The 26,160-nt window shown below is 44.9% G+C and overlaps 1 protein-coding gene across 6 annotated transcripts in view; it reads left to right on the top strand.

The window, feature by feature from the left end:
* Positions 1 to 2,569: 2,569 nt before the first annotated feature.
* Positions 2,570 to 26,160, top strand: part of COMMD1 (copper metabolism domain containing 1) — a 141,896-nt gene continuing 118,305 nt past the window's right edge. For 2 of the 6 annotated variants that reach the window (XM_029072410.2, XM_029072411.2), the window contains exon 1: positions 2,571 to 2,775. In XM_029072410.2, coding sequence (XP_028928243.1) covers positions 2,599 to 2,775 — 177 coding nt within the window. In that variant the 5' untranslated portion in view covers positions 2,571 to 2,598. Of the gene's footprint in view, positions 2,776 to 8,369; positions 8,436 to 26,160 lie in introns of all 6 variants that reach the window. The other 4 variants (XM_016228338.3, XM_039913091.1, XM_039913092.1 and 1 more) reach the window with 4 other exon arrangements.

Below are 26,160 nucleotides of genomic sequence, written 5' to 3'. Positions count from 1 at the left end.
AATGTGCAGAGCACTGTACTAAGCGCTTGGAATGTACAAAATGTACAGATAGAGACAGTCCCTGCCCATTGACGAGCTTACAGACTAATCGGGGATAATGATGGCATTTGTTAATAATAATAATGATGTTGGTATTTGTTAAGTGCTTACTATGTGCAGAGCACTATTCTAAGTGCTGGGGGAGTTACAGGGTAATCAGGTTGTCCCACGTGAGACTCACAGTCTTAATCCCCGTTATACAGATGAGGGAACTGAGGCCCAGAGAAATGAAGTGACTTGCCCAAGGTCACACAACAGACAAGTGGCAGAGTGGGGATTAGAACCCACGACCTCTGACTCCCAAGCCCTTGCTTTTTCCACTAAGCTACGCTGCTTCTCTATTTAGTGGCTATCTGTTGCCGAATTGTCCATTCCAAGCGCTTAGTAGAATGCTCTGCACTCAGTCAGCACTCAATCAATATGATGGAATGAATGAATGACATTAAAGAATTAAAGCTCTCCTACTGAGAGCTCACCTCCTCCAAGAGGCCTTCCCAGACTGAGCTTTCCCTTTTCCCTCTGCTCCCTCTCTGCTCCCCCTTCACCTCCCCTCAGCTAAGCCCCCTTTCCCCCCACTTTCCCTCTGCTCCTTCCCCTCCCCTCAGCACTGTGCTTGTCCGCCCATTTGTATATATTTTTATTACCCTATTTATTTTGTTAATGAGATGTACATGATAATAATGGTGGTATTTGTTAAGCGCTTACTATGTGCAAAGCACTGTACTAAGTGCTGGGGGGATTCAAGGTGATCAGGTTGAACCACGTGGGGCTCACAGTCTTAATCCCCATTTTACAGTTGAGGTAACTGAGGCCCAGACAAGAGAAGTGACTTGCCCAAAGTCACACAGCTGGCACGCAGTGGAGGCGGGATTCGAACCTATGACCTCTGACTTCCAAGCCTGGGCTCTTTCCACTGAGCCACACATACATCCCCTTGATTCTATTTATTGCTATTGTTTTAATGAGATGTACATCCCCTTGATTCTATTTATTGCTACTGTTTTTGTCCATCTGTCTCCCCCCATTAGACTGTAAGCCCATCAAAGGGCAGAGATTGTCCCTATCTGTTGCCGAATTGTCCATTCCAAGCACTTAGTACAGTGCTCTGCACATAGTAAGCACTCAATAAATACTATTGAATGAATATTTATTGCCATTGTTCTTGTCTGTCTGTCTCCCCCGATTAATAATAATAATAATAATAATGTTGGTATTTGTTAAGCACTTACTATGTGCAGAGCACTGTTCTAAGCGCTGGGGTAGATACAGGGGAATCAGGTTGTCCCACGTGGGGCTCACACTGTTAATCCTCATTTTACAGATGAGGTAACTGAGGCACAGAGAAGTGAAGTGACTTGCCCAAAGTCACCCAGCAGACAAGTGGCAGAGCTGGGATTCAAACTCATGACCTCTGACTCCAAACCCCATGCTCTTTCCACTGAGCCACGTTGATTAGACTGTAAGCCCGTCAAATGGCAGGGACCGTCTCTATCTGTTGCCGACTTGTTCATTCCAAGCGCTTAGTACAGTGCTCTGCACATAGTAAGCGCTCAATAAATACTATTGAATGAACGAATGTGGAAAGAGCCCGGGCTTGGGAGTCAGAGGTCATGGGTTCGAATCCCGCCTCCACCACTTGTCAGCTCTGTGACTTTGGGCAAGTCACAACTTCTCTGGGCCTCAATTACCTTATCTGTAAAACGGGGATGAAGACTGTGAGCCCCACGTGGGACAACCTGATCACCTTGTAGCCCCCCAGCGCTTAGAACAGAGCTTTGCACATAGTAAGCGCTTAACAAATACCATCATTATTATTATTAAAGAAGCCAATCAGGTTCAACGGCCTCCTCCTGTAGGCGGGGCGGTGTAAACGCGCCCCTGGCCAGTAGAGGGCGCGAGCCTGGGGGTGGCGGCGGCGGAGGCGGCAGCGGCGCGCGCAGGGCCCTGAGCGGCCGGAGGTGGGGCGAGGTAAACGCGCCCCTGGCTGGCCAGTAGAGGGCGCGAGGCCGGGGCGGCGCGCGCAGAGCGCTGAGCGTCCGGGGGCGGGGGGCGGGGCGGTGTAAACGCGCCCCTGGCCAGTAGAGGGCGCGAGGCTGGGGCGGCGGCGGCGCGCGCAGGGAGCTGAGCGGCCGGGGGGCGGGGCGGGGCAAATGCGCCCCTGGCCAGTAGAGGGCGCGAGGCCGGGGCGGCGCGCGCAGAGCGTCCGGGGGCGGGGGGCGGGGCGGTGTAAACGCGCCCCTGGCCAGTAGAGGGCGCGACGCTGGGGCGGCGGCGGCGCGCGCAGGGAGCTGAGCGGGCGGTGCAAATGCGCCCCTGGCCAGTAGAGGGCGCGAGGCTGGGGCGGCAGCGGCGGCGCGCGCAGGGCGCTGAGCGGCCGGGGGTGAGGGGGGCGGCGGCGGCGGCGGGGCGGTGCCAACGCGCCCCTGGCCAGTAGAGGGCGCGAGGCTGCGTCGGCGCGCGCAGGGCGCTGAGCGTCCGGGAGGGGAGGAGGGGAGGAGGGAAAGAGGGGAGGAGGGAAAGAAGGGAGGAGGGGAAGAGGGGGCGGGGCCTGCGGTGGCCATGGCGGGCGAGCTGGAGGGCGCCAAGCCCCTGAGCGGGCTGCTGGGCGGGCTGGCCCAGGCCGCCTTCTACGGGCAGCCGCCCGTCACCGAGGAGCTGCTGCGGAGCCAGCTCTACCCCGACCTGCCGCCCGAGGACTTCGCTCCCTTCCTGGCCAAGATGCGAAGCCTCCTGCAGGTACCGACCCTGGAGAAGCGGCGCGGCCGACGGGCAGGAGCCCGGGCTTGGGGGACGGAGCCCGGGGCTTCCCATCCCGCCTCCGCCGCTCGGCCGCGCTGGCACGTGGGGATAGGCACTTCACTTCTGCGGGCCTCAGTGTCCTCATCTGGAAAATGGGGGGGAAGCCTGGGAGCCCCATGCGGGGTCACCCGATTACCTTGCGTCTACCCCGGCGCGTAGAACTGTGCTTGGCACATAGTAAGGGCTTAACAAATACCATTATTCTTCTTATTGTGGCACATAGTAAGGGCTTAACAAATACCGTTATAATTATTATTATGGCACATAGTAAGGGCTTAACAAGTACCATTACTATTATTATTATTATGGCACATAGTAAGGGCTTAACAAATACCATTACTATTATTATTATGGCGGCACATAGTAAGGGCTTAACAAATACCGTTATAATTATTATGGCACATAGAGCTTAAATACCATTATTATTACTATTATTATTATGGCACATAGTAAGGGCTTAACAAATACCATTACTATTATTATTATTATGGCACAAAGTAAGGGCTTAACAAATACCATTATTATTATTATTATGGCACATAGTAAGGGCTTAACAAATACCATTATTATTATTGTTATTATGGCACACAGTAAGGGCTTAACAAATACATTACTATTATTATTATGGCACATAGTAAGGGCTTAAATACCATTATTATTATTATTATTATGGGACATAGTAAGGGCTTAACAAATACAGTTATTATTATTATTATTATCATCATCATCATCATCACCAGCGCCTCCCAACGCCCGGAGCTGGAAGAGGCGGGAGCGAACCCCGACACTTTCTCCCTCCGCCGCTAGGGGCGGTGCAGAGGACGGGACCAGCCGTCAGCCCCGCCCCTGTCCGCCTTGGCCCCGCCCCCAATGACACGCCCCTATCACATTGGCACTACCCGTGTTGGCCACGCCCCCTCCATCTGGCCACGCCCCCTCCGGCCGCTCCCCCCCCAAGCGATTGCGCTCGCCCTCTAGTGGCGGCCGCTCCGAATCGAGAGTGGGTTTCAAAAAAAATCCCACCTCCTCCTGGGGGCCTTCCCTGACTTAAGCTCTCATCTCCGCCACTGTGCTATTTTGGGGAGTGTCTAATAATAATAATGATGGTATTTGTTAAGCGCTTCCTATGTGCCAAGCACTGTTTAAGTGCTGGGTGGACACAAGGTGATCGGGTTGTACCACGTGGGGCTCAAAGTCTTCATTCCCATTTTACAGATGAGAGAACTGAGGCCCAGAGAAGTCAAGTGACTTGCCCAAAGTCACACAGCTGACAGGTGGCAGATCAGGGATTAGAACCCATGACTTCTGACTCCCAAGCCCGGGCTCTTTCCACTGAGCCACGCTGCTTCCCCAAAAGCAGTGTCTGACCAAAAGATTCCTTCAGTGTCAAGCCACGAGTGAGGGGGTTCATTTATTCATTCAGTCATATTGATTGAGCACTTACAGTATGCAGAGCACTGTACTAAGCACTTGGGAAAGTACAGTACCATAATAAAGAGAGATAGTCATCATCAATCAATCACATTTGTCAAGAGCTTACTATGTGCAGAGCATTCATTCAATCATAAGCACTCAATACATATGATTGATTGAATGAATGAATATTGAACACTTACTCTGTGCAGAGCACTTTACTATGGGCTTCGAAAGAACAATTCAACAACAAATTAGTAGAGTGCAGAGCACTGTACTGAGAGCTGGGGAGAGTACAATTCACCAGAATTGGAAGTCACATTCCCTGCGCACAACAAGCTGACAGTCCAAAAAGGGAGACAGATATTAACATTAATTTATAATATAACATAGATATGTACGAGTGCCATGGGCGGAGCGGATATTAAATGTCCAACGGTCACAGATCCAAGTGCATAGATGATGCAGAAGAGAGGGAGTCAGGGAAAAGAGGGCTTAAGTGGGAAAGGCCTCTTGGAGGTGATGTGCCCTTAATGGAAAGTGGGGAGAGTGGTGGTCTGGCATATATCAATGGTATTGAGCGTTTACTATGTGAAGAGCACTGTACTAAGAACTTGGGAGAGTTCAATACAAGAGAACTAGACATGTCCCCTGAGGGGAAGGGAGTTGCAGTCTAGCAGGGAGGATGTGGGAGAGGGTCGGCAGTGAAATAGACTAGTTTGGGGCATAGTGAGTAGGCGTTCTAGGAACGAAGCGTGCGGGCTGGACAGTGGTAGATCAGTGGGGAGACAGGTGAGCTGATTGCTGTAAAATCCATGATAAGATGTTTCTGTGTGATGCAGTGGTGGGTGGTAGACGTGGTCTGAACATAATAATTGTGGTATTGGTTAAGCGCTTACTATGTGCCAGGCATTGTTCTCAGTGCTGGGGTAGATACAAGTTAATCGGGCCGGGCACAGTCCCTGTCCCACATCAGGCTCCCAGTCTTAATGCCCGTTTTACAGACGAGGGTACTGAGGCAGAGTGAAGTGCAGTGACTTGCCCAAGATCACACAGCAGACAAGGGATGGAGCCAGAATTAGAACCCCGGTCCTTCTGACTCCCAGGCCCGAGTATTATCTACTGGGCCACCTTGCTTCTCTAATGTGAGATGAGGAGGACGTGATGGGGCTGCGAAAGATAGAGACTCTGGAATGCAACCATGACTGGCATGGTGGGAGTTTGAGATGAAAGGCAGAAGAGTGCTGAAACGCTCAGAGAACTCCCAAGGTTGAGTCCAGTTGGCACAAACTGCCAGGACTGGGCCTGTTCCATGTATTTCCCCTGTTGAATCAGGGTAAGCCGCTCGCCAAAGAAAATGACATGTCTCAGGTCCTTCCTTTCCTTCCTTCCCTCCCCTGCTCCACCCTTGTAATTTTCTAGTCATAACGGTGAAATGAGTGATATTTTTGTTTCATCCGGTGCTAGTTAGAAAAAGACTACCCAACTTCCCTTGGATTCGTAGAAATTGAATTTTGACATCGCTGCCAACATGTGGTAAAGTGTTCTCATTTCTTGTCATTGGCATTTGCTTTGTTGTAGAACTATTTGTGAAGAGTTTGCGACCCTACTTAGTACTAGGGAGGAGCGATGATGGAGTTTCCCATTGCAAAGGATGGGCGAGCCACGGTTCAGTCATGAAGACTTTTGGACCAAGAACCAGCTTTAGGGAATTACTTTTTGAGGTAGTGGTTTTTGCGGGACTCCTCGCACTTTCTTGACCCTTTCCAGTTATGGTCCTACTAGGGCGGTTTGTGCAACAAGTGAGTAGGGCGGCAGGATGTTGTGAAGTGCACCCAGAATACACAAAATCCATCACCATCCAAGTGTCCACAAGGTCCCCTACCCCGCTTCCGTTCTGCATACCCCTGGCACTTGGATTTGTACCCTTTATCCACAGCACTTTTGCACATATCTGTAATTTCTTTTAATATCTGCCTTCCCTTCTAGACTGTAAGCTCTTTGTGGGCAGAGAAGATGTCTTCCAAGTCTATTATATTGTACTCTCCCTAGGGCCTACTGCAGTACTCCGCACAGAGTAAGTGTTCAATAAAAATAGCGTGTCTAGTGGATAGAGCATAGGTCTGGGAGTCAGAAGGATCTGGGTTCTAATGCCGCTTTTGCCCATTGTCTGCTGTGTGCCGTCAGTCAAGTCACTTCACTTGTCTGTGCTGCAGTTACCTCATTTGTAAAATATGATTAAGACTGTGAGCCCCACATGGGACAGGGACTGTGTCCAACTCGATTAGCCTGTATCCACTCCAGCGCAAATACAGAGCCCGGCATATAGTAAGCAATTAATAAAACCACTATATTAATAAATAACATTATATAAAATATATTATTAATAATAATAAGGACCTGGGTTCTAATCTCAGATCCACCATTTGTCTGCTGCGTGACCTTGGACAAGTCATTTAATTTCTTTGCGCCTCAGTTATCTTTCACTTGATCAGAATCTGTCTGATCCTCTGAGACTTTTCTGTTTTTAGCATGGAGTGATGTGATCCTTTTTATCAGATATCACTATTCACAAGAATTTTCTTCATTTAAAACTGCAGCCAGGGATTGCTTTGTGTGGTCTAGTGGAAAGGACATGGGCTGGGAGTCTCAGGACCTGGTTTCTAATCCTGGCTCTGCCACTGGCCTATTGTGTGACCTTGGGCAAGATATTTGATGTCTCTCTACCTCAGTTTTCTCATCCTATTTGTTCTCCCTCCTGCTGATACTTTGTGCCTCATGTGGGACAGGGACTGTCTGGCTTGATTATCTTGTATTTACTCCAGTGCTTAGATCGGTACTTGACACATAGTAGCTCTCAGCAGATACGATAATAATAATAATGTAAAATGAGGATTCAATACTTGTTCTCTCTTCTGTTTAGACTGTGAGCCCGCATAGGGCTTCCTCACAAGATTATCAGGTCGGACACAGCCTCTATCCTACGCAGGATTTGTGGAACGGTGATCAGCACCCGATGGTTAACAGACCCCAAAATTGTTGTTATTATTTTGTTAATGATTATGACCTTTATTAGGCACTTATTTTAGGCTTAAGCACTGAGGTAGATACATGTTTTTAGATCGGACATTTTTAAGGCTGCTTACCTTTTTTCCCCCTTGCCCCAACCTCCACTCAGACAACTGGGGTTGGAGATGAGTCTGTGTCATTATGTACAATCCTCAAAGCAATTGGAAAGTTGGTAACCATTCCTCTTTCCAAAATAATTGCAGCTCTAAATATCTATGACTCAAACATATTAACTCCAAATAAGTTATAAATGTTCATGTTTCTATACTATTGCCTGATAGGAATACCTATGTAAAGACCTATACATACTCTTTTTCCAGAAGTCAAACTGGACTATTAAAATCAGCAGCATTTAATACAATACTAACTTTACTCTGAAAACTTTTTTGTGTGGATTTCCCAGATATGTAATTTAGTCCATATTTTGTGTTGGAATTCTTGCCTTTCCCTTTCTCATTGGCAGATGGGGAACTCAAGAATAAGTAGCAGGTGGGTGTAAACTCCATGTAAACTGAGAACCTGTCACTTCTTTGTAGTTTTCAAGTGCTTAGTATAATCGCTGCTTTGCACTTAGGGGTGACTCAAATATTACTGCTATTACTGCTCCTACATGGAGGGTATCTCAATATTAAAGTCAACTAGAACCATTATTTAGTTTTGAGAGTGATGTCCTGTGTTTTTTAAATCTCATAATTTTAGAAGCTAGCAAATCATAAACTGTATAATCCCTACCTTTTCTTCCCTTCCCTTCCTCAATTTTTTTTTGAAAATTACAGTGACAACAGGTTTATACCAGAAGAAAGCTGCTACTATATTCACAGAGGTATAGCTCTTCCACCATTATGTCAGTTTTCTTCTTCAAAGAACTGTATTTTCCTGTAACTGTTATTGTTAATTGTGTGCCCTGCTCTTGGAAAATTGTAGGCATTTGAACAATAATAGACTACTTAACAAATTCTTCTTGAGGAATTTTTGGAATGATCTTTTTCAGCTTATAATAAACTGGGAAACATTTTCAACATTTAATCCTTGTATTTATTTGCCTTTAGGTTCTGTCAGCTTGTTTTTAATTTTTACGGATTTCTCTATGATTGAAGATGGTTTCTAATTTTATGGTATGTTTAAAAAATAAACAAAAAATGTGAGCCCATACCATCAACTACCATTTCTCCAGCATTTATGCATCAACATAAGATTTTATGTGTATTCTGTTTTGTATTTGTTGTTATTATTATTATACCATTTATGGAACTTAACTGTGTTCCAGGCACTGTACTAAGTGCTGGAGTAGATGTAAGATGAGCAGGTTGGACATGGTTCCTGTCCCACATGGGCTTCATGGTCTAAGGCAGAGGGAGTAGGATTTTAAAGTCCATTTTGCAGATGAGGAAACTATGGCACAGAGAAGCTAAGTGACTTACTCAGGGTCATCCAGCAGACAGGTTCTGCTACTTGTCTGCTGTGTGACCTTGGGAGAGTCACTTAACTTCTCTCTGCCTCAGTTACCTCCTCTGTAAATTGGGGATTAAGACTGTGAACCCCAAGTGGGACGGGGACTGTGTCTAACCTGATTAGCTTGTGTCTACCGCACTGCTTATTTCAATGTCCAGCACATAGTAAGCACTGAGAAATACTTTTTTTTTTTAAGAGCCAGGTATAGAACCCAGATCCTCTGACTCCCAGTCCTGTGCTCCTTCCACTAGGCCTCGCTGCCTTGCTCTTTGCTTTCTAGTGTGCTATAAACTTTTTGAGGATAGGAACCTTGTCTTATACTTCTCTTGTAATTCCCTTCAGTGCGGTGTCAAAGTAGACAGTAAATAACTGTTGGTGCCGTTTTATTAATTCAACCTTTAGATCTTTTCTTAGAACTGAAAACAGATTTGGACAGCCAATGCTTATGTTGGCACTACAGATTCTCCTTTGAATGGAAAAATGCATTTCTCCTCCCATGCTGTAGATTGTAAATTCCTCGAGGTCAGGGTTGGTGCCCTCTACTTACTAGGTTTGTGGAAGCATAGAGGAAGGGTGAATACAGCTCTTGACGATGCTGATATTCAGCAAATATCAAACAATCCTAACTTTTTTCAGGGTGAAAGTAAAGGTACTGAATATTACCAAATAGTAATAGTCCAATGCTTAACTTCTAGATCTGGTAGAAGAATCTTGCCAATGCCATTTCAATGGGCTTATGCTAACTGAGATGATATAAGAAGTATGTGCAATTTGCCCTGCCTGAAAGAACTTTTTGAAAAGTTGCTTCCTTAAACCTGGTTCTTTGAAATGGGAGAGGGCAATTATCAAGTTACATAAGCTGTAATCTATTTTTGTCCTTTAGGTGGCAGTAGAATATCAGCCTTTTTATTCATTAATTCAATATTGCTAAAACCAGTTGGAAAAACACATAATGTCTAAAATATTTTGGTACTTGGCCCTTCGGAGCACGAGCTCATTTTGGCTATTAAGCAGTAAAGATTTCCCTCCCCCCCCAAGGATACCTAAATATTTGGATTGAGTTTAGACCTATACTAATATCTGAGAGTTTTGGAGTTTTATTTATTTTGATTCTTTTTGGCAGGATACTTTTGCGTGATGAAATACAGAGCCCATTTACGGCTAATTACATCCCATATTCTTGGAAATTGATGTCTGACTCATTAAATATTTCTTTTGTTCTTTTTAGAAGCACTGGAAAAGTCCTCTTTTACGTAACACGTTTGTTACCGTCTCACTGCAACTCTTTTCTTTTCGTTTTCTGATTGTGGTCTTAGAGATGCTGGTTAATTGGATCTGCTGATTGTCCCACTGGTCACAGAGCTACTGTTCTGAGAGCACCTTTAATATATTTATTCAACTTGCACCGAGATGTTGTTCCCACCTTATTTTAAGAATGCATGCTTCAGATAGAGCTCATTATTCATTATTCATTAGCTCAAGAGTGACAGATCTGTTCTCGCTGAAGTTTTCTTTTGGACTCAGAAAACTCCCACATTTTATCTTGGGTTAGAAAAGGATCTGTTAGGTGGAGGAAAGAATTAAAATCAATCAATCAAGGTCACTGATGCTAAAGAGATGTTTGACTTTCTTTTTCTTAAAAAAAGGAAGTTTATTGTAGCTCAGTCATAATCCTGGAAGATAGCCTTTGTTTTGTGTAAAATCCAGTTGGGTAAGAAATTATTGTCTTTGGGAGGACATCTCTCAGACCATCTGGGCAGTTCCCCTTCTGCTGTCTACCTAAACCCATTCCCTTGGAGACCTCTTTCTCTCCCATTGCTTCAACTACCACCTCTATATGGTTGATGCCCAAATCTGTATCTCCCAACGCTGATCTCTCTTCCTCTCTGCAGACTCCCATTTCCTCCTGCCATCAAGATATCTCTACCTGGATGTCCTCCTGTCATCTCAAATTTAACATGTCTAGAAAAGAACATAAAGCACATCTCCTCCAAGAGGAGCCTTTCCTCAACTAAGCCCTCATTTCCTTTTCTCCCACTCCTGCATCACCCTTGCACTTGGATCTGCTCCCTTTATTCAACCCACCTTTTAGCCTCACAGTAGTTATATACGTACGTGTAATTTATTAATGTACATTAAAATCTGTTTCCCCCTCCAGAAGATCATTTTTTTTGTGGGCAGATAATGTGTCTACCAAGTCTCTTACTTTGTACTTTCCCAAGCACTAAATACAGTGCTATGCACACAGTAGGTGCTTAATAAATTCTATGGATTGATGTGTCGCAGGGTAGATGAGCTCGAGCTACAGAGAGTAGGTGGATGATAAAGTAGTGGAGTGTGCAGGTTGGGTTGTAGCAGGAGATCATGAGATACTGGCTTGGCACCATGTGGGTGAGGGGTTTGCTCCTGTTCCTGCTGTTACCCCAGTCGACACTCCTCAAGACCTCTGACCCTGAACACCTGGCCTGGGTATATATGTATAATTCTGTTTATTTAGATTGTTGCCTGTTTGCTTGTTTTGATGTCTGTCGCCCCACCTCTAGACTATAAGCCCATTGTGGGCAGGAATTGTCCCTCTCTATTGCTGTATTGTACTTTCCCAAGCGCTCAGTACAGTGTTCTGCACACTGTAAGCGCTCAATGAATATGATTGAATGAATGACTCTTTCTGTTACCAGTTCTGAGTTCAAGCCAGCTGTGGCATACTCCCAGCTCTGGGCAAATTCAGGGTTAAATCCTAGATTCCTGTCTTTATTGAGAAGAGAGATACAAAGGACAATGACCGGGTTAGAGAAAAGTAAGAGTGAAATTGGGGGAGCAAACGATGCGACAAACTAAACTGTGCAAGAAAACATGAAAATAAGTAAACAGAACTTAAACTAGAATGACATAGCTAGAGCATCCAGTATGGAGAGTAGAGATGTAGAAGCAACAACTAGGACTGGATTGCTGGCAGAAAAGCTGTGAAGAATGAAAGTTGGTTCCATGTCACTGTGCTTACAGGTTTAGTGTGCCAGGACTCGTAACTTCCGCCCTGTTCTGCCACTCTCAAACCATCAGTAGACTCTTCTATTGGCTGCCCCAGAGCCCGGCAACTTGTAAAAATGGCCTTGGGAGAGGCCACTCACTCTCCCTTTTCCCCACGTAGAGGGTAGCAATAGAGAACAGACCAGGGACAGCAATCATAGCGAGGAGTGGAGCCAGGGAGTGGTAGGAGAAGGTGCAAGATCTCTTCCTTCGCTTAGAACCATTGTTGGCAAATAGTAAGTGCTTAACAAAAGCAATAGTAATAATAATAATGATTAATAAGTACAGAGAAGCACAGGGACTCAGACAGGAGGGGAATCCCAGCTGATGGCGCTAGGATTATGTTGGCATATAGGACTGCAAAGGGGAGGGTGGCAGCTGGAACCCTGCTACATGACCTGGGAGGGGGAGAACTTTATGGCCCATTGCAATGGTGCTAGACCAGAAAACTCAGTTGTGCGATATGCTCCTGATTATTCACGAACATTCTCTTTGTTGTGGTTTATCCTCATGATTTGGGAAATTTTTCTACACTCTCATTCTTCCAGAAGGATAGCATCATACCAATCTTCCATTCATATTCTCTCTTTCTCTCTTCTCTCCCCACCCCCCTTTCACCGCCCCCCCCTCCCCCCCCCCTCCCCCCGAACCCTCTCCAGTTCCAGAAGGCATGTTTTGTCAGTCTGAGCTGAGGATGACTGTTTGGTCAGTTATCCACTATCTGTGGGGGAAAAAGCAGTATCAGTGAGTCAAGGGGGGGTGGTTGAGCCCCTAGGAGCTGTGACAATCTTGTAGTCTGGGAGTAAGGAAGGGGCACATTCCACTGGGATATTAATCTGGGTCTGGAGACGGTTTCGTTTCTCTGCTGTGTATCAAAATGAGCTGTTAGTCAACCCAGAAAAATTCCTTAAAAGGGCCTTCAAGGACTTGGCCACCTCCCCAAACAGGGTTATCCTTCCACTGTCACAATACAGTTTAACCAAAATAGTGCTACTGAAGAAAAGCTCTGTAGAGCCATGAAGGGTTTTCAATTTATAGTATCTTTGTTTTCTCTCACTGAAATGAATTTCTTCTTGTAGGCTTACTCTATTACCATTAAAATGTTTTTGTGGAGAGTCCCCCCTCCAAACCTGTCAGACACTCCCTTAGCATTCCCACTCTCTGAATGGTTGTCTGCTCAAACCATCCAGAGAATAAGCCCCAAGTGTGCCCTGTCCACCTTATGCCTTTCTCTGCCCTATTAGTTTGTGTCTTTAGAATTGAGAAGACACAGTACGCACAAATAAAATTAGTTTGCCAAAGGTACATTTAGCACGAATCTCTGCACATGTAGGGTAGTTATGCTACATTACCTTTCCATTACTACCTTATTAGGCTGACAGAGAACAGGTAGCACAATTAGGTAATGATGAGGGAAAAATGTTCCAACCCATATGATTCAGAAATGTCTGGCACTGGATAATGGTAATAATTCCTTGAATTATAAAACTGACAAGCCTATTTAAGTGCACCCTGGGATTGCATGATGGAGAATTCCATTTTACAGGGAAGAAAATTTTCCTTCTGTGAAGAGCTACAAAATGCAACAATGATTAAAAAGCAAATTTTTGGTTATTTTGGAAAATTTCCTTAGGGAAACATCCCTTAGGCAGATCATAGAGAGTCTATCTAAGGCTCCTTTGAAGAGTAGGCAAGTGTAACTGTTAGTCAGTCCTATTTACTGAATGCCTACTGTGTGAAGAGCACTGTAAATTGACATGATCTATGCCTTCAGAGGGTTTACTGTCTAGCAGGGGGAGACATTAAAGTAATTTACAGTAAGGGAAAAGAAGGAAAAGAGGATCTGTCCATGAATTAGTGCTTAAGAAATAGGGTTAGTAAAATATGTGTTATGGGTGATTGTGAGTACACCAATGTCTATGGAGTAGAAGTGGTGGTAGAGGGGATATAAAATGGGGTAATTAGAAATTAATTTGGAAACCCTCCGGGAGCAGATGGAGAGAGCTGTGGTCTGTCAGATGGAGTGAATAAATTCCAGGCAGTAGGGAAGAGTGTGAGCAAGAATTGGCTGGGAGAGATGACAGTGGGGCGCGGTGATTAGGTTAGCTTGAGGGGAATGAAGAGTGTGAGGTAGGGTGAGGGGGGAACATGAAAATAAATAGGAGGGAGGAAGCTGATTGAGTACCCTATAGCTAGCCAATGGTCAGGAGTTTCTGCTTGATAGAGGAGTAGGCGATCACTGACGTTTTTGAGAAGTGGGGAGGCGTGCAGATTGACTTAGAAAAATGATCTGAGCAGCAGAATGGAGCGTGAAGAATGAAGGAGAGACCGGAGATGGGGAGCTTGGAGAGGAGTTTGATGTAGTAGTTGAGTGAGGATATTCATTCATTCAATCGTATTTATTGAGCACTTAGGGTGTGCAGAGCACTGTACTAAGCGCTTGGAAAGTGCAATTCAGCAACAAAGACAATCCTTACCCAAGAATGGGTAGTCTAGAGGGGGGGATATGAGAAGTGCCTGGACCAGCACAGTGGCAGTTGGATGGAGAGGAAGGGGTGGGTTCTGGAAATGTGTGGAAGCGGAACGAACGAGATTTGGGAGCAGGTTGAATATGGGCACTGAAAGAGAAGAGACGTCAAAGGTAAAATCGAAGTTGTAGACTTGAGAGTTGCGAAGGATGGTGATGTTGTTGACTGTGATGGAAGAGTTAGGTGGCAGACAGGATTTGGAAGGGAAAATGAGATGCGTTTTGGACATGTTGAGTTTGAGGTTCTGGCAGGAGGAAACGCGAGATTGCCAAGAGGGATAGAGGTGATAATTGAAGCCAAGGGAGCAGTTGGGCTGGCCAAGAGAATGAGCATCAAGTGAGAAAAGGGCAGCCCAGCACAAGGCCCTAAGGAACACCTACAGTTAGCGGGTAAGAAGCAGAGGAAGAGCTGGTGTAAGGGATGGAGCAGGATTGTCCAGAAGGGAGAATCAGGAGAAAACTGTAAGTAATATCAAGGCTAGAAGTGTTTCCAAGAGGGGAGTAGTGGTCCAAGATGCTGAAAGCATCCAAGAGGTCAAGGAGGATTAAGATAGAGTCTGTTAAATTTGGCAAGAAGGAGGTAGTAATAGTATTTAGTCAGCGCCTAGTTTCCGCTAGATTTAGCAAGGAGGAAAAGTCATTGGTGACCTTGGAAAGAGTGATCTCATAGAGTGAAGGGGGCAGAAATTAGATTGTAGTGGGACAAGATGAAGTGTGAAAGAGAGGAAGTGGAGTCAGCAAGCCTATACAACCCAGTCAAGGGGTTTGGAAGAAGATGTAAAGCAAACAAGAGCTGAAGGGTGCAGTGGAATCCAATGGAGGATTAGAGAGAGAGAGAGAGAGAGAGAGAGAGAGAGAGATCTATACCCACACACACAGAGGTTAGAGGAAATTTGAGTATGTTTGAAAGGCAGTGGAGAAGAAGTTATCAGAGAGGATACCATTGATGATGGAAGTCAGGAGGGAAGAAAAGTAGGAGTGTCTCAGAAATATGCCTAAAAAATTAAGGAGATGCTGTTGGCATATGCCTTATGTCAAAAGATGTTTGAACATTTTAGTCAGTACATCCAAGGTCATGGGCACAGTGCCTAAATCCTTTCAGTTTGCTGTTCTCTTTGCCTGAGATGACTGATTTGCACTGGACTGTAGATTGATGGTGGGCAGTATTCTTACCAGGGAACATATTCCTTTCAATTTACATTAGAATCTTGATTGAAGAGAGTGGATGTTTGAGCATTGGAGCATTCGTCACACTCCTTGACAGACAACAGTTCCACTCTACTCAGTTCAGACTAAAGTGTGTCTCCTGACCCTGAGGAATGTCAGGAGAAGAGAGAAGAGATCATAAAGGGCTGTTTTCTCACCCAGTGGTACCCAAAACCAGAAGCAGCGTGGTTTAGTGGAAAGAGCACAGGCTTGGGAGTCAGAGGACATGGGTTCTAATCTCGCCTCCTGAACTTATCTGCAGTGTAACCTTGGGCAAGCCACTTCACTTCTCTCAGTTACCCCATCTGTAAATGGACACTAAGACTGTGAGCCCCGCATGGGTCAACCTGATTACTTCGTATCTACCCCAGCGCTTAGAACAGTGCTCGGCACATAGTAAGCGCTTAATAAATACCATAATTATTATTATAAAACCCCTGGGGTACTTTTCACTGTACCAGATGGGACGCTTTCCCACCTCTCCCCAACCCATCCTCCTTCTCCCTTATGGTACCAGTAACGGTCGGATCCGAGGGAGTGTAGTGGTAACCACCACATCTATGAATTTGTTTTCTTCCTCCTCTGTGGCCTTCCCAGCTGATGGCGGGCCGGTAGGAAATTTTCCTTCTGCACCTTCTCAAATAAGTGGTGGGGCTGTAGCTAGATGGGTAACATCTACAGTACCTATGGCTCTTCTGGTCCTAATCTTGATTGAGTTCAGGATGGAAGTGTGAAGGATTCCTTTCCTTCGGGAGTGATTATTTTAATGTCATCAATTGAGCAGTGGCACTTATTGAGCACTTAGTATGTGCAGAGCACTGTAGTAAGCACTTGAGAGAGTACAATATAACAGAATTAGCAGACCCACTCCCTGCCCATATGAGCTTACAGTCTAGAGTGGGAGACAGACATTCATCATCAGTCGAGCATCTAATCTATGTAGAGCACTCAGGCAACATACAGTTAAAAGTGGAGATGAAATCCCTGACCTCCAAGAGCTTGATCTAAAAAGAGAGGTAGGAAGACACACATTGCCAAATACACAATAGATGAAAGAGTAAGGGAATGGGTACAAATGATTTTTTTTTAAACAAATAAAAACTAAAAAAACAGATGCACGGTAGGTTTCTAGGTAGTTGGTCGAAGATGGTTTTGATGTTCTCTGCAAGTGATGTTCAAAAAAACCCAACTCTGAGTCAGAAATAAATCTATCTGGCAGTATGAACAATGCCCCAGTGCGTACTTTGTAATTTTGTACTCTCAGGTGATACTTTTAAAAAAAATGTTGAAATGCACCACATAAAGCAATAATGAGTCACAAATTATTTGTGGTGAGCTGTTTGGACAACAAACTGGAACATTAATTGCATCAATATTTTTCATACTCCTACACTGAAAAAGAATAGTAAAATATAACAAAACTTAGAAACACAAGTGAGAGAGTAATCCATGCTAACCAGACTGTTTATCCCAATTCAGATGATTAGTGTTGTTAATTGGACATTTTATAAATTAGAATACAATAAAAATACTTTCCTTTTATTATCCTGTTATTCTTATATAGACTTTGCCCTCAAAATTAAAGTGGGCCTAGGCTAGAGTATTAAGTTGTTTATTTCAGTGGAGGTTTGAGGGGGTGAGAAGTGTTTTCCACCAGAGTCTAAATCTTTATGGATTAATATGAGACATTCCTAGAACTGTCTTTGAAAGTGAAGGGGAAGCTAATATTCAGTAATGAAACAATTCTGCCTTCATAACAAAATGTCACGCTTGAACTCTGTGGTTCTCTCTAATGCACTTTACTGAGTTCTTAGCTAGATATATCCCTTTGTGAGTTTTTCCCCCTGGGTAATTCTGTTCAGTTATTGAATAAATAAAAATAATTCCTCTGGAGTGAATCCATAAACAGTTGGCTGCTTTGCAAACACTTGTAAGACTCTGGCTAGAAGTTGGATACGGTAAATGTGGGCGATGGAAAGGAAGGTGGTAACACATCAGTTTGAATCCAGATATCAACAGGCGAAAGTCAAATTCATAAAGCCATTGACCTTGCTTTGTGTGATTTCTGGGTCAGGCTGTAAAATTGCTCAGGAGTGACTAAGTAGTATATCTTATTGTTTGAACAACAGTGTAATTTAATATAATCCCAATGTAATGTTCAGTAATTACACTTGGATAACGTAGAAAGCAGGAAATTGCCTGCAAGATATCTTGTCCCAAGAGATTTAGTGAGGGAGATACTAAGCTTTCCTTTTGGGCATTTAGAGTATTAAGATTTGAAAGGCAATTTGCTCAGTAGGCTTTGGAGCAAACTCTCAACAGACTATACCATGTGTTTACCAAATAGGCTATAATAGTGGTACTTTATGTTTATAAAGTATCTTTCCCATTTTTCAGTCATTAAATCAAGCAGAACACTTTTTAAGTGGCCAGTCATTTCCATGTTTCGCAGGTAAAATGGAGAGAGACTATACCAAATTTAAACTAGTCTGTTAAATCAGGTGATTATTTAAGAATAAATGACAACCCCATTACTAACAATAACTGTGGTATTCAATTGCTTACTCTGTGCCAAACAGTGTTCTAAGCTCTGGAGCAGATACAAGGTAATCAGGTCCCACATGGAGTTCAGTCTAAGTAGGAGGTAGAACTGGTATTGAGTCCCCATTTTGCAGATGAGGAAACTGAGGCACAAAGAAGTTAAGTAACTGACCCAAGGTTATCCAGCAGGCATGTGGAAGAACGGGGATTAGAACCCAGGTTCTCTGACTCCCAGGCCTATGCTCTTTTCACTAAAACATGCTGCTTCTTAATAGTAATAACAATACTTGTAAAGTCCTTATTACTGTGCTGAGCATTGGGGTAGGTATAACACAGTCAGATGGGAAATAGTCCCTGTCCCCCTGGGGCTCATAATTTAAGGGGCAGGGAGTATAGGATTCAAATCCCCACATTACAGTTGAGGAAACTGAGGCACAGAGAAATGAAGTGACTTGCTCTGGGTCACATAGCATGCAAGAGGCAGAGGTGAGATGATAATAATAATTATGGTATTAAGTGCTTATTATGTGCCCGACACTGTACTAAGCACTGGTGGATGAGAACCAGAGCTGGCCCAGCCTGGACCCCACCTGCTCACTGTAACCCCTGGACTATATAGCTAAATCTTTATTGTGCCTGATAAATGGAAACAGCATAAATAATTAAGATTTTCCTCCAAGTGCATATTTTGTATTTTGGTTAATCCTATATCCTCCATTAGATTAAGAACTCCTCAAGAACAGGGGCTTGTCATATTTCTGACTTTGTAATTTTTGCATGGGTGATGCATAAATTCTGAGTGAATGATGTAACTGTCAGTGTCAGTTGTCTCTACAGATATATGTATATTTTTTAATAATAATTATGGTATTTGTTAAGCATTTACCATGTGCCAAACAGTGTTCTAAGCACTGGGGTAGATACGAGGTAATCAGATGGTCCCACGTGGGGCTCACAGTTTTAATCCCTATTTTACAGATGAGGTAACTGAGGCACAGGGAAGTGAAATGACTTTCCCAAGGTCACACAGCAGACAAATGGCAGAGCCGGGATTAGAACTCAAATCCTCTGACTCCCAAGCCCGTACTCTTTCTACTAAACCACAGAAAGTAGCAACATTGCCTTATGGTTCCTCCACCTTCACTCCCCACCATTCGGTGGTGATGCTACTGAGCCATGACATAGCTCAAAGGAGGAGACAGGATCCCAACCCGCAGGTCGCTTACAGTCTAGTAGGGAAGACAGACACACAATAATTTACAAATATGCATTTTGACCATCAAAAAATCCACTGACATTTGTTTCATAGGGTGAACTTTCGTCTCGTATGCAGAGTTGGAATTTGAGCTAATATTTCATTCATTCAATAGTATTGACCGCTTACTATGTGCACAGCACTGTACTAAGTGCTTGGAATGGACAATTCGGCAACAGATAGAGACAATCCCTGCCCATTGATAGGCTTACAGTCTAATCAGGGGAGACAGACGGACAAAGACAATAGCAATAAATAGAATCAAGGGGATGTACATCTCATTAACAAAATAGAGTAATAAAAATATATACAAATGAGCAGTTGAGCACAGTGCTGAGGGGAGGGGAAGGGAGAGGGGGAGGAGCAGAGGGAAAGTGGGGGGAAAGGGGCTTAGCTGGGGGGAGGTGAAGGGGGGCAGAGAGGCAACAGAGGCAGCAGAGGGAAAAGGGAAAGCTCAGTCTGGGGGGCCTCTTGGAGGAGGTGAGCTCTCAGTAGGGCTTTGAAGAGGGGAAGAGAGTTTGGCGGAGGTGAGGAGGGAGGGATCGATGGCAGGATAGGCGAGAACAGGGGACGATGAGGTGGGCAGGAGAGGAGCAAAAGAGAGAAGGGAGGAGAAGTAGGAGGAGGAGACTGATGGTCTCCCTGAAACCATCAGGTACTTGTAGCTTGGCTTAGTGGAAAGAGCACAGGCCTGGGATCAGTGGACCCGGGTTCTATATTGGTTCTGCCACTTGCCTTGGGCAAGTCTCTTAACTTCTCTGGGCCTCAGTTTCTTCATCTGTAAAATGGAACTAAATCCTACCCCCTCATACCGAGACTGTGAGCTCCATCTTGGACAAGGACTGTGTCCAGCCTGAATACCTTGTATCTGCTGCAGCGCTTAGCACACAGTAAGTGCTTGACAGATACCATAATCCTTATTAGTTATTGGGTGAAAAACTAATTAGTTACATTATTTTTCAAGTGTGGTTGTGAAATTGTTTCTTTGACATTTTAAATATTCCCATAGAATGCTAATCTTTAGGTTACTGATGCGAGTCAATCACTGGCATTCATAGAGTGCTTACTGTGTGCAGGGCTCTGTACTAAGAATTTGGGAGAGGACAATACAATAGAATAAGTAGACACGACCAAATTGGAGGCAAGCCCTCCTGCAACTGACCCAAATTCCAATTCCTTTTTTGTTTTTCTTCTCCCTCTCCTTCCTCTGGTCTATTTCTCTCCCTCTTGGTTTTCTCATACCCCACAACCGTGATTCCTTTCCTCAACTGCCTTTCCCTGAAAATCACCAGTGGCATCCATATACCCTGCCCTTCTTCGCACATAGTAAGCATTTAATAAATACCATCGTTATTATTATTATACAAGGGTCCTAATACTGATTTGCTGACCCTATGCAAACATACAGCTCGAGCTATACAATTAGTATATAAATGTTAGGGATCATTGGCTTATGAGCTACATATGGCTCTTCAGGGAATCAAATGTGGGTTAGGAGCATAAGCAGCAGTGTGGCTGAGTGGACAGAGTACAGACCTGGGAGTCAGAGGGACCTGGATTCCAATCCAGGTTCTGTCACATGACTGCTGTGTGACCTTGGGCAAGTCGCTTAACTTCTCTGTGCCTCCTTTCCCTCATCTTTAAAATGGGGATGAGCGGGAGCCCCATGTGGGACAGGGGACTATGTCCAATCTGATTGACTTGTATCTACCCCAGTGCTTAGAACAGTGCTTGGCACATAGTAAGCGTTTAGCAAGTACCATAATTATTAAGTGCCCTTTGTGGACTCAGTACTTTGAGGACAACCCTAATATCCTCACTCCTACAGCAAGAAGCTGTGCATTTACTGGACAGAAAGTAGCCATCCCACTCCACTGAACCAGAAAGGGACTGAGGGGAGCCATGGTGTTGGGTCTGTGCCTGCCTGGACAGCACGGGGAGCTCAAGTTGTTCTTTCCTTCAGTCTCCCTGACCCCCACTTTGTATACCGTCTGCCTGTCTCCAGCCAGTGGCAATGGCGCCGAGGTGGGCTGGCCAAGCTGGGCAGGGAAGGAAAGCACCCACTAGCCACATAGGCAAAGAGCAGGAGCAGCCCCCAAGCTTGGCACACTTCTCCCTCATAGTGGCGCTGGGCAGGAAGGTTCCCAGAAAGGGGTGAGTTCAGCTTCAGGCAGCCCAGGGTCGGAAGCAGCCGAGTTAAAGCAGTGATGGTGGATGAAGAAAACCACTAGTTGTAAGATCAGTTCTCTCTCCTTCTCTCTCTTTCCCTTTCTCTCTCTGTTTTCCCCTACTCTCACTACCCATTCTTCCCTCTTTCCCTCTCCCTCCTGCTGGTTCTAATTTAGGCAGAGGGTTTCCTCCTCATCAACCCCATGCTCTGCCTCCTTCCTTCCACACTTGGTAGCTTTTTGGAGCCAGAAGGAAAAGGAGGTATTGCGGACCAGGGTCAAGAACTTGGCTGAAAAGCTGCAGAGCACACAGAGGCATCTTGGGTGTGGTTTCCCCTCTCTCCGACCGATGCGAGGGGCGGAAATTCCCTCCCTCTCTGGGCTGATCGCAGCTGGGATTCCCCTGTCAGAGTGGCCTGAATCTGGGTTTTAGGATCCCCTGGGGACCCCCAAGGCGAGGCCTGGATCCAGGGCCTTTTAGGATTCGGCATCCACCCTCCTGCTGAGATTCTCGGGTGGGCTACCTGTTGCCCTTCTGCTCCCCTCCCTTTCCTCTCCCATCCCCTTACTTTCCTATTTCTGCCAGCAGCAACAACTGTTGCTGTGAAGCAGCCTCGTGATACAGTGACGTCATCACATTGCAGAATGCTCAGCATGTTGTAATAACATCACATGTCACAGGCAAAACCATAAATGGTATGACTCTTTGTGCTCCAACTGCTCAAAGATTTCGGAAGCAGTGTGGCCCAGTGGAAAGAGTGCGGGACTGGGAGTCAGAGGACATGCGTTCTAATCCTGTCCCTGCCACATACCTGCTGTGTCACCTTGGGCAAGTCACTTAATTTCTCTGTGCCTCAATTCCCTAATCTGCAAAATGGGGATTCAGTACCTGTTCTCCCTCCTACTTAGCCCATGAGCCCTATGTGGGACCTGATTGTCTTTGTATTTACCCCAGTACTTAGTACAGTGCTTGGCACATAGTAAGTGCTCACAAATACTATCATTATCATTATTATTATAATTATTATTATTAGGCTCCTCTGCAAACATAAGATTTACAAACCCTCCTGAAGAGAAATGTGCACAGACTACTTTGGCTTACTTCACCTAAGAAAACCTAGCTGTTCCTTACCCTTGACTCTCCAATCTTCAACCACCATCGTGACTTATCCCCTGCCTGAGTATCCTCGCTGAAAGGTTTGCCAAACTTTCTTATTCCTCCTCGAAAGAAGATGAAGGGAAAGCTGAGAATATCTTACTTGATAACCAAAATCTAATTGATCAGGGGTTTGATTCAAGACCAACAGTTTCTCGAAGGGAAACAAATGGAATCACTAGCCCACTCCCTTCACAGTTAATGGAAAAGGACATAAAGACTGTTCATCAGATGGCAAGTCTAAAACCACCACAACAAGGTATCCAATACTCAGCAGCACAGAACAATGGATGGCCACTTAACAAGCTCCGGAAGCTTAATACCACCACCACAAACCACACAGCAATACAAACACTGAACAGTCCCCTCTCCAAGCACCAAGAGTCAAACAGCTCAAACAGTGGAACACTCTAGCTAACCTATAGGTTTGTTAGTTAGCAAATCAGCCAAGAAAAGATATCTTCACAGTGAAAAAGTGCAGTGAAGTGACCCCTACAACACTTTTCTGCTTCCATCAAATATTTGGCTATTGGTGCCACATAAATGTAGTTTATGGGAAAGTAGACTTCCTTCAGTATGGCCTAATGGATCGAGCAGTCAGAAGGCCTGGGTTCTCCTCCCAACTCTGCTATGTGACCTTGGGCAAGTTCATTCATTCATTCATTCATTCAATAGTATTTATTGAGCGCTTACTATGTGCAGAGCACTGTACTAAGCGCTTGGAATGAACAAGTCGGCAACAGATAGAGACAGTCCCTGCCGTTTGACGGGCTTACAGTCTAATCGGGGGAGACGGACAGACAAGAACAATGGCACTAAACAGTGTCAAGGGGAAGAACATCTCGTAAAAACAATGGCAACTAAATAGAATCAAGGCGATGTACAATTCATTAACAAAATAAATAGGGTAACGAAAATATATACAGTTGAGCGGACGAGTACAGTGCTGTGGGGATGGGAAGGGAGAGGTGGAGGAGCAGAGGGAAAAGGGGAAAATGAGGCTTTAGCTGCGGAGAGGTAAAGGGGGGATGGCAGAGGGAGTAGAGGGGGAAGAGGAGCTCAGTCTGGGAACGCCTCTTGGAGGAGGTGATTTTTAAGTAGGGTTTTGAAGAGGGAGAGAGAATCAGTTTGGCGGAGGTGAGGAGGGAGGGCGTTCCAGGACCGCGGGAGGACGTGACCCAGGGGTCGACGGCGGGATAGGCGAGACCAAGGGACGGTGAGGAGGTGGGCGGCAGAGGAGCGGAGCGTGCGGGGTGGGCGGTAGAAAGAGAGAAGGGAGGAGAGGTAGGAAGGGGCAAGGTGATGGAGAGCCTTGAAGCCTAGAGTGAGGAGTTTTTGTTGTCAAGGCAAGTCACCTCTCTGCCCTAGTTACCTCATCTGTAAAATGGGGATTAAGACTGTGAGCCTCATGTGGAACATGGACAGTGTCCAACCTGATTATCTTGTTTCTACCCTAGCGCCTGGCCCATAGTATGCATTTAACAAATATCGTTTAAAAAAAAAAAAAAGGAGACTGGATCCTCAAGCCTTTAGCACATAAAGTGCCTCAGTTTTCTGTCAGATTAAGAAAGAGGCCTGATCCCAACGGTGATGCCATCCTAAAGAAATATAAGCAGAAACATGGTGGAAAAAGAGCATGAGATCTAAAGTTGCTTTTATTTTTTCCTAGTTTCAAAGAAGTTGAGAAGCTTAAATCCCATTTTGTACCTTTGAGACATCAATGCTTGATCTCAGGAGTCTCCTAGGGGCAGTCAAGAGTGAGTGAGTTATCTGGCAAACTTGGAAGCTATCATGGTCCTCCTGCCACTTGTATGCTCTGAACTCCCCCTGCCAATCCCTTAGGAGAACAGAACAAAATTCTGGAGTCCAGTAGGACTTCATTTAGGCATGATTTGAATGAAGATTTTTCCCACCAAATCCAGAATTGGAGCATGCCCCAAGATGTCTGGGAATCCATTCTAGACTGTGAAGTTTATTGTGGGGAGGGAATGTGTCTACCGACTCTGTTATATCATACTATCCCCAGCACTTAGTACAGTGCTTGCATATAGTAAACACTCTGTACATATGATGAATTGATTGGATGAGCATGTCCCAGTAGGATTCTTTCAAAATGGTCTCAGACACATTACTCTATGCTAGAGGGCAGCAGTTTCTACCAGGGTGAGGAACACACTGTACTTGTTCCACTTTTCACCCTCATTTCACTCTCCTGCCATACTTGTTCTCCCTCAGGAGTGTCTGGCACATAGAGAAGTAGAGAAGCAGCATGGCTCAGTGGAAAGAGCCTGGGCTTGGGAGTCAGAGGGTGTGGGTTCAAATCCCAGCTCTGCCACTTGTCAGCTGTGTGACTGTGGGCAAGTCACTTCACTTCTCTGTGCCTCAGTGACCTCATCTGGAAAATGGGGTTGAAGACTGTGAACCTCACGTGGGACAACCTGATTACCCTGTAAAAATCTACCCCAGTGCTTAAAACAGTGCTCTGCACATAGTAAGCGCTTAACAAATACCAACATTATTATTAGAGAGCTTTACCAAATGCCACAATTATTATCTTTTCTACTCTTCCAGTGGAGGGGGGAAAAAGGCAAGAGCCTGAATACAAGGAGGCCAGTAAGAAAGCAGTTTTGTTGTTGTCATTCTTGTTTTGTTTTTGTGGTATTTAAGCACTTACTCTGTGCCAGAAACTGTACTAAGCGCTGAGGTAGATATAAGCTAATCTGCTTGGACATAGCTCATGTCTCACGTAGAGATCACAATTTTAATTCCAGTTTTACAGATGAGGTAATTTAGGCACAGAAAAGTTAAGTGACTTGCCCAAGGTCACACAGCAGGTCAGTGGCAGAACCAGTTTTAGAACCCACGTCCTTCTGACAGGTGTAGTAGACAAGGCGTACAATGATTAAGAACTGAAAGTAGTACTCTGGCTGAGGGAATGAAGATGGTGGAGAGAACTGAGAATTTCTAGAAGAATGGAAGAGAGAATGTGAAGGGAAAAATGGGAATCAAGGAAGACTCCTACATGAGGGATTGTGGTGCTCGCCAATGGAAGTGGGAAAAGGGAAAAAGATATCTAGGGAAAGCTAATAAGTAAATATTTGAAATGTTTAGTTTTAAGGGCTAGGACAAACGAAAGTAATAGTCCTTCTCCTGTCTAAATAACTTCTTTACCACTGTGCCAGGAAATAAGTCTATATGGCTTTTGACTGATGAATTCTTTTTCAGAATTGGGTTGTGTTAGTGCTAATTCTGTAATCATTCTTCCATTAGATTAATGCTTCTTTCCCCAATGCAATTTCTTCTCCTCCTCCTTCTCTTCCTTCTCCTTCTTCTTCCTCTTCTTCCAAATATTCTCAAATTCGAGCTTTTAAGAATAATTTGGACAAGAAATATCGTTTCCAAACTGAGCCCAAGGAAATGATAGAGGAAATCTCAAAGAAAAAATAGAATTGAGGTTTGCAGTGAAGACCAGAATTAAAGTGTATGGTAGTCATGTCTTAGAGGTACT

The sequence above is a fragment of the Ornithorhynchus anatinus genome, chromosome 9 (assembly GCF_004115215.2).
Source record: "Ornithorhynchus anatinus isolate Pmale09 chromosome 9, mOrnAna1.pri.v4, whole genome shotgun sequence".
NCBI lineage: Eukaryota > Metazoa > Chordata > Mammalia > Monotremata > Ornithorhynchidae > Ornithorhynchus > Ornithorhynchus anatinus.
Note: the sequence above shows the minus strand (reverse complement) of the source record. Positions and strands in the feature narration are given on the sequence as shown.